Source organism: Macadamia integrifolia, chromosome 9 (assembly GCF_013358625.1).
Source record: "Macadamia integrifolia cultivar HAES 741 chromosome 9, SCU_Mint_v3, whole genome shotgun sequence".
NCBI classification, from domain to species: Eukaryota; Viridiplantae; Streptophyta; class Magnoliopsida; order Proteales; family Proteaceae; genus Macadamia; species Macadamia integrifolia.
In genome coordinates this window covers 24,388,011-24,403,536 of record NC_056565.1, presented here as the reverse complement: position 1 = coordinate 24,403,536, position 15,526 = coordinate 24,388,011, and the positions used below count along the sequence as shown (strand labels likewise).

General features: G+C 38.3%; 2 protein-coding genes across 2 annotated transcripts; both read right to left on the bottom strand.

Annotated features, from left to right (window-relative positions):
• Positions 1–4,809: 4,809 nt before the first annotated feature.
• On the bottom strand, positions 4,810–5,952 carry LOC122089643. The gene is made up of 2 exons (XM_042659358.1): positions 5,471–5,952; positions 4,810–5,373 (listed from the first exon to the last, which is right to left on the bottom strand). The coding sequence occupies exons 1-2, from the start codon at positions 5,828–5,830 to the stop codon at positions 4,810–4,812; spliced, it is 924 nt and encodes a 307-aa protein (XP_042515292.1). The 5' UTR covers positions 5,831–5,952.
• Positions 5,953–13,488: 7,536 nt separating this feature from the next.
• On the bottom strand, positions 13,489–15,441 carry LOC122088531 (F-box protein At-B-like). The gene is made up of 2 exons (XM_042657828.1): positions 15,166–15,441; positions 13,489–15,045 (listed from the first exon to the last, which is right to left on the bottom strand). Exons 1-2 carry the CDS (start codon positions 15,280–15,282, stop codon positions 13,669–13,671), a joined length of 1,494 nt encoding a protein of 497 aa, XP_042513762.1. The 5' UTR covers positions 15,283–15,441; the 3' UTR covers positions 13,489–13,668.
• Between the last annotated feature and the right edge of the window lie 85 nt (positions 15,442–15,526).

The following is a 15,526-nucleotide window of genomic DNA, read 5'->3' as shown; positions in this document are numbered from 1 at the left end:
TGGAGAATAATATCATCTATATGGATCCCATATATTCAGTGAAAAGAAAAATATAATAAACAGCCGACCCATGTGAGTGGGAAATAGTACACCTTAAAACCATATGGGAAAACATGAAAATAATAGTCATTGAGTGATCCATTGTCAAAGTTTACATTCAGATACTTTCCTCACATTAATGGATCAGGTAACTTGGCACTGTTCTACACACAAAAAAAAAAAAAAAAAAGGGTAACTTGGCACTACACGTCAAGCTTTGCTCCACGATCATCGATGGGCACATGAAGTTGATTTACAGCTGACACTTCACACTACTACTGGTCTGCCTCATGATTCATGTGCTCATCTAGGCACACAGTGCAGAGCTAGCTCTTCCAAACTCTCAATTCAGATATCAAACTCTTCAATATAAACTTAATCTGAACCAGATCATAACTTTAGTCTTTCCTATGACTTTAGGGGTCGTTTGGCTCGAATCATCCGTTGGATCAAATTCTAAGGATTTAGGATTCTGGATCTAACTCATATGAATGAGTTTCTTTGGAATAATTATGTCACACCCCGTTCATACAGAACCGGGTCAGTGACCGGGTTAACACCGGTTAACCCAAACCTGCCAGGATTATCTGATACAGTATTCTACCACAGCATACACACAACTAAGAAAGAGCTCATCAGTTCAGCGGAAGACTTGGTTTACCTGTGAATATTCCCATAATACTTGATACCCGAATTGTGATACAATAGTTAAATACATATGGGCCCGAAGGCATGATATTTACACAATAAGAGTACAATTCACATATCAAGTACACAAAAGGAATCATCAAAAATTCAGAGTGTACAGCTCGGCTTGGTGTCAAAGCTTAAAGCTCAGCTTGGTATCAAAGCTTAGAGCTCAGCTCGGTATCAAAGGTTGAGCCCAGCTCGGCATCACAAGGTAGAGCTCAGCTCGGCATCAAAAGTGGAGCTCAGCTCGGTATCAGAACTACAGTCCAGCAGCACAACTCTCGCACGAGCAATCAATGTTGTGCTCTAACTCCTCAGGGGCCCACCAGTCTTCTTCAGGGAACTCAACTGTGGGACCCGCCCCCGTGCTCTTTAGATGGATGACCTGCAAAATTATCTAAAAGAGGTGCACACATGGGATGAGTTCACTAGCTTAGTAAGTGAAAAGGTGGACCACACAACAGTCCACACAACAAATCACAACTATATGCACTATATGCTATGCAATACATTTTAAATCACATCAACCTAAGCAACATTACTAAGTCTTTGGTTTAGTGCTACTACAACCACAGTGCGCGTATACTCCAGGTACGAGCCGCAAACTCTATCCCGCGATACACCCATAGGGCTGTCGGAGAAGGCCCACCGTGAGTACTCGAAAAAATAAAACATGCCGACCACCGGCTCTCAACATAAAGTAAATGACTGAAAATTAAAGATGCTGACTCCAGCAATTTAAAAGCAGTACGATTGACCCTCTTGAATATACCACCGAGTTGCCGACTGTCCTAATGACCAGTCGGGCGTAATGTCTAACCGCCACAGTGACCCGACAACCGCCACCACTGCTTCCCCCCAAATGGTAACCCAACACTTTAACCCCTGTTGGGAAGGGTCGTAGCACGGGAAGGTGATAATCCTAAACCGCATGCTCCTATATGACAATAGTACGATTGCATAGTGCCACCACGTCCCATACCAGGGGTCACTAATGCACTCATTTCCAGGCCGACTACGGCATCTAATCTATTAATGCATCATGCACAATGATGTCAACATTCACCACATAAGCATATCATCACTTGGCAATTAGAAAATAAACACAACACCCATGGCCCATGCATAACAATGTGAGGATGACTAATCTACATAGCATTTTCATGATGACATGGCTAGACTAGATACGATTAAATGAATGCCAAACAATGCCTTGAAACAAGGCCAAACGTCCTCTCCCCTCTTACCTGTAGTGTACAAGGATTCACGCTCGGTATGTGTGAGATCCGGTACGAGAAACGTGAGATTTGGTGAACCTATCATGAGTGAGCGGGGTTAGTATTTCACCACTTAGGGATCAAGATTAACACGATCCAATGACAAGATCATATTTAGAATCCTAAAAGAAGGTCACACATCCGTTTTGGGTCCAATCGGACATAAAAATCACGTTCGGAGCCTCTCGGGTGGGTCGGACAGCCCACTTGTCTAACCCACCGGTCTTGACCGACGGGTAGGTCGGCCCACTGGTCGGCCCGCCGGTCTGGCCAATCGATCTAGCCCGCCGGTTAGGCCCGAGGGTCCTACTAAGACCGACGGGTAGGGTGGGCCGCTGGTCTGGCCCACCGGTTGGGCCCGAGGGTCCTGCCCTCTTAGGCGGGTCCACTGGTTTGGCCCACTGGTCTTGGCGAGAAACTGCTGTTTCTTCCCCAAACTTTCCCCAACCTTTGGGGATTCAAATGGGGCTTTTCCAAACCCATTCTTCACACATTCAGGGTCTCATAAGATGGTTCTAACCTAGATCTAGGTTAGATTTAAGGAATGGAAAGCCGTCTTACCTTCTTTGCTCAAGAACTCCTTCAAAACCCCCAAAATCACTTCAAATCACCAATGCTTCTCCAACCTTGTAAACACTCCTTCAAATCCTTCAAAATCAACACATAGATCATCTATTAAACCTTAGATTCATCATCTTAATGGGGATTTACAAGATCTCAAGAAACCCTACCCAAATCAAGGGTTTTACTTGGGTATGGTGAAAGGTTAAGGAACCCAGCCTTTGCTCACCTCTAAACGTAGATCTAGTGTTGGAGATCACTCTTCCGACGTCAGAATGGGAAGATCAAGCCTCGGTGCCGCTGAAATCCATCTCTCCTTCCTCTTCCGTCTCTTCTCCTCTTCTTTCCCTTCTTTTCTCTCTCCTCTTTACTCTTCTCACCAACGTACGAGTGTCATAAATGAGAAAAGAAAAGAAAACATAAATGCTATATACTTCTTAAAATAACTAAGTATTCACATGGGTGGGTCACTCAGGTGGCTGGATGCGCCCACCTGTCCGCCCACCTGAGGGCCAAAACTTGGGCAATCAAGTGGGATTTTGACAGAATTCGACCCTCGGCACGAATCTCACTCTTGGCATACAATGTAATATACATATGCGCCTTGATATACGGCTACATACCTGCTTTATCCGTACATGACCTTATGATAGGTGCATGTACATGGCTTGGGTACACCCATCTCTTCTGGCACTGGCTCGGACTTGTCGGGTCAGTCGGTGTTTAAGGTCACCATTGCCATCATAGTCCATAAGGAACCCACTTTAACTCTCTCTGATTCGGGTCTTGCATGGTTAAACTGGGTCAACCGTGTAATCAGACCGGGTTTAAGAAGTAGGGTATTACAAATTACCTTTTGGTAAAAAAACTGTTTGGTTCCCTTGATTCTGTCATTTGAGTCTGAGTGGAAAACTGTTTCGTTACCCTAATTCTGTCACTTGATTCTGAGTGAAAAACTGTTTGATTACCTTGATTCTAGCCATTGATTCTGAGTGTAAACTGTTTGGTTACCCTTGAGTCTTTGACCCCATGTTCTGTTGGGTTAAAAAAAAAAATCCAAAAAACAAAACCAAAAACCAAAATTTGTTCCACACATGTACTTTATTGGTTATTTTTTTATTTTTTCTTTTTTATGGTAATATGTGAAAATTTTAACTGATGGCCATCTCTATTATTGATGGCCTTCAAACCTCGAAAGAGCAACCCTCTATATATGGCAAATTAAATCATAACTATACAGAATCGTGATCTGTTGGTCAGATCAGCAGTAATTCCATATGCTTCAGATCTGAAAATTGCCTAAACTAGAACTTGATTTGGATTATGGAGATAACTCTTCTTTAAAGTGGGTAGAAACAATAGTCTCCGACGACTTATACAAGTAATATAGGTACTTAGGATCAAATGATAATGAAACGTTTATCATTACAATGGCTTCGACCTTTTTGTTTTCCAAAAATTTCAAAAAAGTTCATCCTACATTTTTGTTTAAATCAAGCTTCTTGATTGTGTCAAGAACATCTCTCAATATCCTCGTATGACCCTCTGATTCTTTTATTGCACCGTTCAAGTATCCTTTGATATAGTCCGATGAAGGGGAAGGAGATGATGAAGTTGAGGTTTCTGAGCATAGTGACCCAGGTGGAGTCTGGTAAGTATGACAACTTGGGCTTGAATTTGATATCCATTCGAACATTCCACAACCTTTGTTTTCAACCTAGGTAGCAAATATAATCATCTTATAAGAATATAAAGAAATAAACATTCAAATCTTAAACATTTGAAAAAAAAAATCTTCCTAAAAAAATAAAAAATAAAAAATTTAAGAAATTCATACCCCAATTGATTGTAGACAACACCAAAAATATCGACCATAATTTGCACTTGTCTTCGCAGTTCTGACCTTACATTGACCGTTCCCACACTCACACATCTTAAGATGGTCAACCCACATGAAGAAGAGGCAATTCAATGAACATTTAAAAAATTTCCTTCCAACATGTGACCTTGACTTAGAAGTGAAAATTGAACAATCTTTACCACAGTAATCACACTTCGCAATAGCATAAGCGGATAAATTCGATGTCATCTGTAAGTTAACAGAAACATTTTCAAGAGAAGAAATATGCATAGAAAATACTGTCACAGACTTAACATAATATCAAGTTACATCAACCAAACACATCAAATTTATATTCAAAAAACCATTGTCTTCGAATTCTTCACACTTCCTATTGTCACCTCAATTCTTCTCAATCTCTGGAAAGTACATCTCAAGTAGATTTCGCCTATCTTCTACTCTTGTTTCCAAGAAGATAATGGCAGAATTCTTCTTAGCCATGAAATATTCCTTGGCCTTAAACTTTTGTTGAAAATTGAGGTCTGGAATGACATCAACAACATTTATAATTGTTCTCCCAAATTCAGACTGAGATTCACTCATTACCATCTTTTCGATTGAGTTAGCAATCGATTTCAATGGACTTACCACCTTTTCAGCTACACCCTTCTTCCTCTTTTCTCTACCACTATTGACGGACCCACGAGGTCTTCCTCGAGAATGGCTGGTACTACCAATGGGAGTGGAAGGAACACTTTCTTCTTCTTCAATAGGTTCATAGTCAACACTATCATTGTTCCCTATTCCCTCAACCTGAGTACCTATCACGTCCATCATAACTTCAGTGGCAGCTTCAGAGGGGACTGTTGAATCATTCCCAGTTGCCATCTCTTTCCTTAGCAAAGCTCCAACTTCAAGGTGAATTGGGAGCACACTATGTTCCTTCCAATACTTTTGTTCTTTTTTCTAGCAATATAAAGGACAATGTCAATGTGCTTATGTTGTAAGTAAGAAAAAAAAACACAATTATATAGAAATTATAATTTAAAAAATTCCATTATACCCTATAGTCATTCCAGAAGTGTTGAAGAGCATCAAATCTCATATCAGATGCATTCCAACCCAATCTACTTTGCTTCTGTAGGTCACCCAATGCTCTAAGCCTTTGCTCCCAAATCCGGAAGTGGTTTCTCACTTGTTCACAATCGTAACTAGTAAATAATTTCTCTTTCAGTTGGTTGGCAATTTCAATGAACTGCTCTTTTTTCAGTCCATTATCTCCACTCTTACCATTCTTGTACTGCTTCAATATACACTCCAACATGTAATGAGAAACGGCACTAGGCCATGAAGCAATGTCCCATGACCTACTATTAGAATCTCCTGTTGGTTCCATCACATCAAAACTAACAAAATACACCATATACAATATGAGTATATTTCATTAATACCAAGTAATAATAACACTTACTAATTGGGAAATCCATAAACCTAGTATTGCAATTTAGTTAATAGTCCACATACATGCAACCCACAACACAAAATTTTAAACCAAGCAATAATAACAATTACTAATTGGGAAATCCATAAACCTAGCATTGCAATTCAGTTAATAGTCCACATACATGCATCCCACAACACAAAAATTTGCTTCCAAGTATGTTTATGTTATACAGTCATCCCAAACCAAGCAAAATTTTAGAACCAAGTATGTTTAAGTTATGCAGTCATCCCAAACCATGCAAAAAAAATTAAGATTGTCCACATCAGAAATACATTCCAAATAGAAGTTAATCAATAAAAAATATTTTAGTTCATAAATACTCAATCTGAGTTGGACAAATCGTCTGCAACCCAATCAACCCACATCTGGTCAGCAATTTGTTCTCGAAATAGATCCCAATCACCATTCTCCTGCACATGATCCTCGCCATCAGAACTATCATCTTCAACATCATCATTTACTTGGTGAGGGGTGGATTGGGTACTAGTACTATTTTCTTCAACCTCTTCATCCTCTTCATCAAGCCATCGTTCTTCTTCTTCAACATTATTCTGTGTAAGAATGTGGTTGTGCAACAGCACACATGCCAACACAATTCTTGCTTGTGTTTTGAAAGGATATTCTGGTTGGTTTTTCAAGATCTTGAACCTTGACTTCAGGAGGCCAAATGAACGTTCAATCACATTTCTTAATTGTGAATGTCTCGGGTTAAACAATTCATTTTTATCACTTGGTGACTGATCAATATTTCTCCACTCTTTCAGATGGTATCGAACGTTTCGATATGGCCGTAAGAACCCCGCTTGGTTAGCATACCCAACATCAATGACATAATATTTACCTCGTGGCAGCACCAATTTTTCGTCACCGTCTTTATGCAATGCATTGTCTAGAATTCAAGCATCTGATGCTGATCCTTCCCAACCAGAAAGAATGTAAGTATATTTCATGTCAAAGTCATAGGCAGCAAGAATATTTTGGGAAATATCACCCTTCCTATCACGGAACCTCGAATGGTCACTTAGATGCACCCACGTAGGGATATGGGATCCATCTATGGCTCCGATGCAGTCCTTGAAATAAGGGTAAAATCTTCCTTCATTACTTGTTATTCGATGATGCACTGCGACACTTGGAGGTTTCAATAGTATCGGGTACAATTTAATGATTGCTCCCAATACAAGGTTAAAGTACCTACTTACAGTCTCACCAGAATGTCCAAACTTGTGTGCAATGACGTGGTTTTTAACATTGTGTCCTACTGTCTGTAGAAACATAACTAGTTGTTCATTCACTTGCACAGATCTGCTATCCCTCAATAGACCCTTCTCCCTAATCAAATGACTTAAACTGAAAAAAGCCCTCTTGCTTAACCTTATTTGTTCTCGACAGGTTTTATCAGTGTGACTGATAATTCTCTCTGTTTCAATAATACCGCGTAGGGGTTCACAACAGTATGGCTCTTTCTTCAGATATTTTTTTATATACTGGTCTACTGCTATAACAACAGCAGTCGCCGCAAAGATTATGATTTTCCTTCACCTCTTGTAGCCGTCATCAAACTCCATTGTAAAAGTAAATCTACATTCAAATTAAACAAATAATAAATTGGTGCTATATAGAAGATTCAGTTACAAATCGGTGCTTTACAAGACTTAAGTTATAAGCACCAATTCTACATAGTGTAGTACATGGTACTATTGGCACACAAAATTCTTTCATTAATATAGACTCAATCAAAATATCAACAAAGAACAAAGAATCATTTCCATTTCAAGAAAAACATAATAGCCAGAATTGACCATTGCTCTTCATTAAAAATAAACATTAATTTAAGTCAGGCAGAAATTAGTCCACTTAAATCGAATTTGAACTGAATTAATGAGACCATGCATGGACCGAATAAACTGAATCAATTCAATATGATTCGGTTTTGATGTTAAGAAAATTATTCAGTTTTAATTCAGTTTCAATTTGTATAAGACCTCAAATCATAGCCCACCTATAAGATGGAAACTACATAATGCAGTGCAAAAAAACTTACATTTCCATAACAAAATTCAAGAAATGGGTAAAGTGAATTGCAATTGCCTTATACCCTAAAAAGAAGTTGGGATAGCAATTTCTTAAGGCATGGGGATGCTCAGATTTTGTATCTACACATAAACACACAAAGTTGGAAATCTGAATGTAGGGCCTCCTGATGCTTATCTCAATCAACTCTATTGCTACTTGGGTAAGTTCTGTTTGCCACCTGCCCTGCTCTGAACCAGACGTCTGGTTGCCTGAATCTCGAATAAGGTATAAGATTTTTTTTCCCTACCTACAACACCATTTCAAATTTAAAGATACAAATCAAAGACCCATTTAAAATATTTGTAGATATATACTAAACACATTCATCTGTAAAGACACAATACAACAGGGCACCCCAATAAAAGATAGCAAGGAGAGTACAACAAAGAAATAGCAAGAAACCATCTATAAAGATACAATGCAACAGATACCCCCAAAGTTCCCAATGAAGGTTTTTCACCAAAAGAGACAATAAGTAGGCACCTTAAGAACCTTGACTTCCACATACTTACAGTGTTACCTTGTACATTAATTGATCCCCGATACGTTCTAGGTTCATGCTAAACACCCCTCGACAGGATCCAAGTCAACCCAAAACAGTAATAGGTCGACCATAAGGTCAAAATTTAACCTAATCCGATGGAGTTCATACTCTAGACATAGGTAGGTTGATGTCAGGTTAATAAGCTTTCAAAAGACAACAATGATTCAACGGCCAGATTCAACCCAATTAGAGAAATAGTGAAAATCTGGAAAATTAAATCAGAATATGCAAAACTGTAATGACTTTCAATCAAAGACTTGGATGAACCTGAAACTCAAATCGAGTTCAGTAAATCAGGGGTAGAACACTTGCTGAAAATCCCAACTCAATCCAAGGGCTGGAAATGAGAATATCAGTCAATCCTAGTTGGACAAGGAGAGGGGTATAACAGTAAATTTACCACTCAAAACAGAACTCAGAAAATAAGGATATAAATCACAGTGGTAAAAGATTAATAAAACCAGTAGATCGAGTCAATATTCAGAAAGTAGAATCTCAACTTAGAGATAAGGGTAGAATAGGAAATTCAGTAATAAAACCAGATCTGCAGGTCAGATCTGATAGAGATTCTGATCGAGTCTCTCTAGAACAGTAAAGAACATATCCTCAAAATTTGAAGGTATTCTAATCGCTAGGTTCTCCTAACTCAAATTCATGCAAAAAAAAAAAAAAAAAGAAACTCAAACACTAAAAAGGAAATGCATACTTTCTCAGTCGCAAAAGAAAAGCCTCAAGCCAAAATCTCATTAATCAAATTCATGTACTAGGCTAAAACCCCTTACAAACTTACATAAAGGACTCAAAGACAAACTCAAACACTAAAAAGGAAAGGCTTAACCCAATCCTTAACTAATAAGATAATATAAATTAACTAGCAAACTAAAATAATGTAAATAAACTGATTCATAATAGGAATGGACTTATAGAATCCTAATCCAGCCTAACTAAAAAACTTAATACCAATTAAAATGAAAAAAATAAAGACATTTAACTAATCTTGTATGTTTAGCCTCTACCCATTTTATAAGTCCATTAAAGTGGCTTATTAACAATGAAAACACATGAGATCAAAAGCACAATACATACATAACCCAAAAAACAACTGATTTCTAATAAAATAACCCCAATTAGGTGATTTATTTGCATCAAAATCATATATTTGTAGATATATACTAAAAACATTCATCTGTAAAGACACAGTACAACAGGGCACCCCAATAAGAGACAACAAGGAGAGCACAACAAAGAAATAGCAAGAAACCATCTATAAAGATGCAATGCATTAGATACCCCCAAAGGCCCAATGAAGGACGCCGAGCAAGGAGATCACAAAAGAGAAACATCACGAAACCCAACCAATAAACAGTAGCCTCCCCCAACCCCACACACCAAGAAAAAAATCAGATATAGTATTGTTCAAACAGTGATGGGATCATCAAACCCCTAGACTGAAACCAACAAACCCGTAGACTGAAAACACACCTTGATCAAACAGTGATGGGATCATCAACTATAGCCCTTTTGATTGACCTCAAGAGTGCCATGATCGCTACTCCTTTTATCAATCAGAAATCTACAACAAGAAATCAGAAGAAAACACAGTCTCATCAGATCCAAACATAATGGTAGTGAAGTTTAAGCATCTGAAACTACAAAAATGGAAACAAACTATCTCTGCAACAGAAATTCTTTACAGAATAATAAAGGAAGTTAAAGGAAATGATCGAATGGATTACCTGAGCTCAGTAAAGAAGTGATCTCGATGGTCTTCACCAAATGTATCAACATTTACCAGAGAGGAAAAAATGGAAAACATAGAGAGCAAAAGAAACTGTAGGTCTCTCTCTCTCTCTTCGCCTTCGCAGTTCCCGACTGCTTTCTAGCCACTCAAATCTTAAACGTGAGAAACTAAACACAGACTAAGAAGAAAGAAGAAGAAGAAGAAGAAGAAGAAGAAAATCTGAAAAAATGGAAACCGAATTTCCATAATCTTAATAACACAAAGACGAAGAAGAAAAAAACACATAAGAAGGGAAATCTCACCTTAAATCAAGCTTCGGTTTTGCAGATTCAAACCTCGGATTCGAGCGTCTGATTCGGAAAGAGGGTAAACCCTAGATATAAAGTTTACAACCTGAAAAATAGAAACCGAACTTCAATAATCTTAATAAAACACAAATGTAGGCCAAGAATACAAAGAAGAGGGGAAATCTCACCTTCAATCGACTCGGTTTTCAAATTCTTCTCAGCTGCAAGCATCTATCATGGAAGGAGGGTAAACGTCAGAAACCCTAAACACAGAAAAAGAAGAAGAAAAAGACAAGGAAGAAAGAAGAAAAAGAAGAGGAAGAAGAAGAAGAAGAAGACGAAGACGAAGACGAAGAGGAAGAAGAATCCTCGAGAAGAAGAAGAAGAAGAAGAAGAAGAAGAAGAATCCTCGAGCAGAAGAAGAAGAAGAAGAAGAAGAAGAAGAAGAAGAAGAAGAAGAAGAAGAAGAAGAGGAAGACGAAGAGAAATCTCACCTCCGTCTCTATGTTTCAAGTAAAATCCGATCGACCTTCACCGTAAGAATTGCACGACTCCGAAAATTTTGATTCAGAGTGAATCTATGTTTTTTATAGCAACCCTAGAAACCGTGACTCGATCCTGGATTAACCTATTGAGGTTAATCTGAATGAGTCATGGATTTTAGTTGAAATGTAGGATTCTACTGGCCACCACGACTCCAAATCAGCTTTTCACAAAAATGAGTCAAATGGTTTAAATTTAATGAGAAACTGATTCCATAGAATGTGATTTGATGGAAAATTCGAACCAAATGCCCCCTTAAACTGTGGAAAGAATCTTGTTTTGTGAACCTAATGAAATTAAGGGAGAAGGTTCCCTCTTAGACGAGTACTAGTTTGGCTGAATATCTTAGGGTTTTAGTTACAAATTCGTGATAAGTGCTTGTTTGTTTGATGGATAAAAATTGGTAGAAAACTTGTGAGGATGGATCCCACATGTTGTGGGTTGGGTTGACAATGAAAAGAAAAGAAATAATGAAATATATAATTTCTAGTGGAATCCACTACTATGGGAAAGAGAGGAAATGGAAATGAGGTGGAATTCCACAAGAAAGAGAGAAAACAAGAAGAAGATGGAGATATAGACAAAACAAATTTTTTTGGTAGAATATTTGTGGTAGTTTGTGAGAAACAAATACAAGTTTTCCACCCTTTTTGTTAGGAGAGAGAGAGGTCCCCCATTCGTTAGTCTTGGTGTGCAAAACACAAATGTCATGTGGAAACTTTTTCCTAAATTTAGAAAAACTTAATGCTACCCGATCGCGTGGCACTCAGGAAATCAAAATGCATTCCATGTTGATACTCCTATGTGTACTCTCATTGGTTCTGCAGTTATGCAAAGATTGCATAAGCAGATAACGATCTCTTGTCCTTTAAATACCACTTTTGTGATGGTAGCAAAGGCTATATTAAATCCTTGTTTCTTTTTCCCTACCCAAACTTTCTGACCTAAACATCTGTCACGTTGCTAAGCTTGTTTTACCACTGCATAAGCTACGGGGTGACTTCGGACATTCAATTAGAAGGAATAATAATGACCCTAGGATCATGGGTGTGGAATACATCAATGGGGTGAAAAAAAAATTCTCAATTTCTTTTGAGTTTCTAAAGATTAGTTTTTTTTTTTTCTCCCCAAGACCAAGTTTCCTTCATCCATGGTAAAAGAGGATGGCATTGGTACTGTCAAATGGTCATAGGAGAGATAAATTTCAATTCATTCGTGAATAGGGATGAGAGTGCAATGATGACCCAAGAGTTCAATCATGAGGTTACTTCACATATGGTGAATGAATTCTTCCTTCCCTAAGAATGAAAGAAAGTTGAAAGAAAACTTTCACCTTCACGGCCAACACCCCCCCCCACACACACACAAAAAAATATGGATAGTTCATCTAATGTATTAGTTCGATGTCAATTTGGGGCCTCATCTAAACCATATAGGTCACCATGTATTGAATTTACCTTTACATTTCCAATTGCTTAACCAAACATCTCAAAACTGACTTTTATATTGCTGTGGGAAAATACATTTAGGCTGTTACTTACCAAGTATAAAGATGAGGATGATGAGCCATTGACAATAATTATTTTTACTTTTTTGAGGTTGGAAGACTTCTTGAGAGATTTAAGCTTGAATGATAGTACAGACCTCAAGATGCATCAGCTTGCATGATAGTAATTCTGTAAGAATAAAAAATAAAGGAGAGAATAAAAGTGCATCTGGAGATGAAAGATCTAATAAGGGATCAGCAGCAACCAAAGCCATGCTACTTGCAGAGATTTGAAGGCTGCTTCTAAAAGGTCTTTTGTGACTGTAACTGCAATTGGATCTCTGTATCCCATGTTGAATCTTAGACTTCAATTCTTGAAACATCATAACTGATATCCATACATGTTAATGCCCTAGCACTCTTTGCATGTACATTAAACTAGATACATGGATATATAACTATGCATGCAAAAAATTTCAGATATTTTAAAACTGGGATCAAATATCATTTGATTGCATCTGTTAAAGCTACACAAGAAATTTCAAGTACTAACCAGCAACAGAAATAACTTTTATTTTGGCCCTCATAGCAGCATCAGGAGCATCTAGCATTGGTGCTGAAAGTAAGCCAAAAGCTGATGGGGTGATATAAGCAATGCACTTTCCAGTTGCCTATGACTATAGTGTTTGGGGTTCCAACACTTGATTATGGAACATTTGCATTATAAACTGCTAAACCATGTAGTTCAATGATTAATATGTTATTGACTTTTCCCTGTATGCATACAAAAACTCTAAAGGCACAAGAATTCTAACAATGAATGTAACAGACATATCTTTCAGATGTTACATATTCCTTAAGTGCAAAGATAATGATGGTATGCTTCCTTTAGATAAGATCTTAGACAATCTAGCATGTCATCTTATATTGTAGTGGCTTCCTGATGAAACCTTTGAATATCCAAATTTTCTCTACAGCAATCAGGGGCCATAAGCCTAACATTCAATGGGTTCATCGACTCCCTTTGGGAAGCTAATCTAGAATACAGACACATAATACATACTCAGGATTGTACAATCCTTAAAAAAGATGGTCATCAGGACCATGGAATTGCCATCCATTGTGACATCCCATTTCACAGCCATCCCAACATACTGTCAACCATGGACGATCCCTGCAAATTTCAGAAAATCCCACATTTCCTCTATTTGATAAAGAAGTCTGCCCAATGCCGAGCCAACGCAAACCACAGAATGAAGGCCTCCTAAGAAATGCTGATAAATTGAGTGATAACCCGATGCAGTGATAAAGATCTAGGTTTCGAATTGGTTTGCTTCCTTCTTTAGATCTCTTTGAAGCCAGAACCTCCATTGAAGCATCAGTGACAAAGTAGCAATACCGAAGACACAAATCAGTAATCTCTAGACCAGCCTCAGCAACTGTATGGACAGCTCTGTCTGATATCCCAGGCATGTAACCCAAATCAAGCGCTGACAATGTTTCACTAATTGTTCCTCCACCCCGAAACAGAAGACCTAACCCTTTGTCAGTTACCCTCTTACAGCCTCGGAGACACAAGGATGCGATGGGTGAATTTCCCATACTAAGAACCGATAGACTGTTGTCAGTAATATCTGCCCCACCAAGATTCAAAGTAGTCAGTCCACTAAGAGTTGAAATTAAGCCCAGCCAGTTATCTGCTACACTCTTGCACCCCCACAGGTCCAGCACCTCCAAACTCCTACACGAGGATAGTTTCCCAACAGTTTCACTGGTTATAAGACTACAAGAAATTAGTCGTACTTCAGTGAGGGAAGATGGGGCCTCACTGAAGTTGTGAAAGGCCAAGTCTGACAAGAAAAAGGCACTGAAAACTTCGAATTTCTTTAAGCTCCTGCATGAATGTAGAATTGCAGCAAATCCAGCATCACTGACTCTAGAGAATCCACCAAGTCTTACTGATTCAAGGCTTTTGCAACCCTCAGCAAGAAGAAACATACCCATGTCATTTATTCTTTTGAAAGTGGTGGCAAAATTTTGCTTACTGCGCATAAGAGAGAGACAAGTCAAATGCCTACAAGAACTCAATGACTGAAGCCCACTATTGGTCATGTCGTGGTGCAATGATGGTTCCTTGATTGGTCTGTCTTCAAGATCTAGCTCTACCAAAAACTGAAGATTGTTGGCAATTGCGATGAGAAGCTCATCTGATATAATATCCAAGACAAGTGATATAGAACGCAATCTCATATCAATAGGTGTGGGACATGTGGGGATGCTCAAACTGGTGCTTTCTACAGGTTTTCTATCTACTCTAGTTTCATGCATGAATTGCATCACATCAAGTTCGAGTACAGGCTGCAGCTGCAGAATTTTGATAGTTCTGGGTAGGACGAGCTCAATGGACTCAAAACCATCTGCATCAAGCTCTGTTCCTCGAATCTTTAAATTCAATGTCTGCATTGTAGGAAAAAGATATTTGCATGAAATAAGCAAGAAATTATCTGATTGGTATGTTTGAAATGTCTAATGGACTAATATATTATGAAAATAGAGAGGTGCATCACCAGATTTTACCTCCAACTTTGCACACCCTTTAAGCATCTGTGAAAGGTTTTCCTTGAAGACCTGAGGTAGGCTTTGGCCTCCTATTTCCAGCACAAGCACTCTAAAACGTGAAAGAAATAGAATCATAATGACATATGAGATTAGCTACATGAATGTGAGGGCCAAAAACATTAGATGTGAGATATGCAAACAATGTAGCTTCTTCTTTTTTTCCTTTTTTTTTTTTGGTAATGCCTCCTATGGATAAAGTGTTGTAGTTTGATCATCTATTGTCCACTTCTGAAGTAGTGAACTTGTCTTAGGTTAAAAAGATAGAAATAAGCGTCACATAAGAACACAAGAGAGACCAGAGAACCCAGGCCTCACTGTT

Coding starts and splice junctions, on each gene's coding strand:
- LOC122089643 (XM_042659358.1), bottom strand. CDS start 5,830: ATGGTGTATTTTGTTAGTTTTGATGTGATGGAACCAACAGGAGATTCT. Junction 5,374..5,470: donor ACTTCTGGAATGACTATAGG/GTATAATGGAAT, acceptor TTATATTGCTAG/AAAAAAGAACAAAAGTATTG.
- LOC122088531 (XM_042657828.1), bottom strand. CDS start 15,282: ATGATTCTATTTCTTTCACGTTTTAGAGTGCTTGTGCTGGAAATAGGA. Junction 15,046..15,165: donor AAGGGTGTGCAAAGTTGGAG/GTAAAATCTGGT, acceptor CCTACAATGCAG/ACATTGAATTTAAAGATTCG.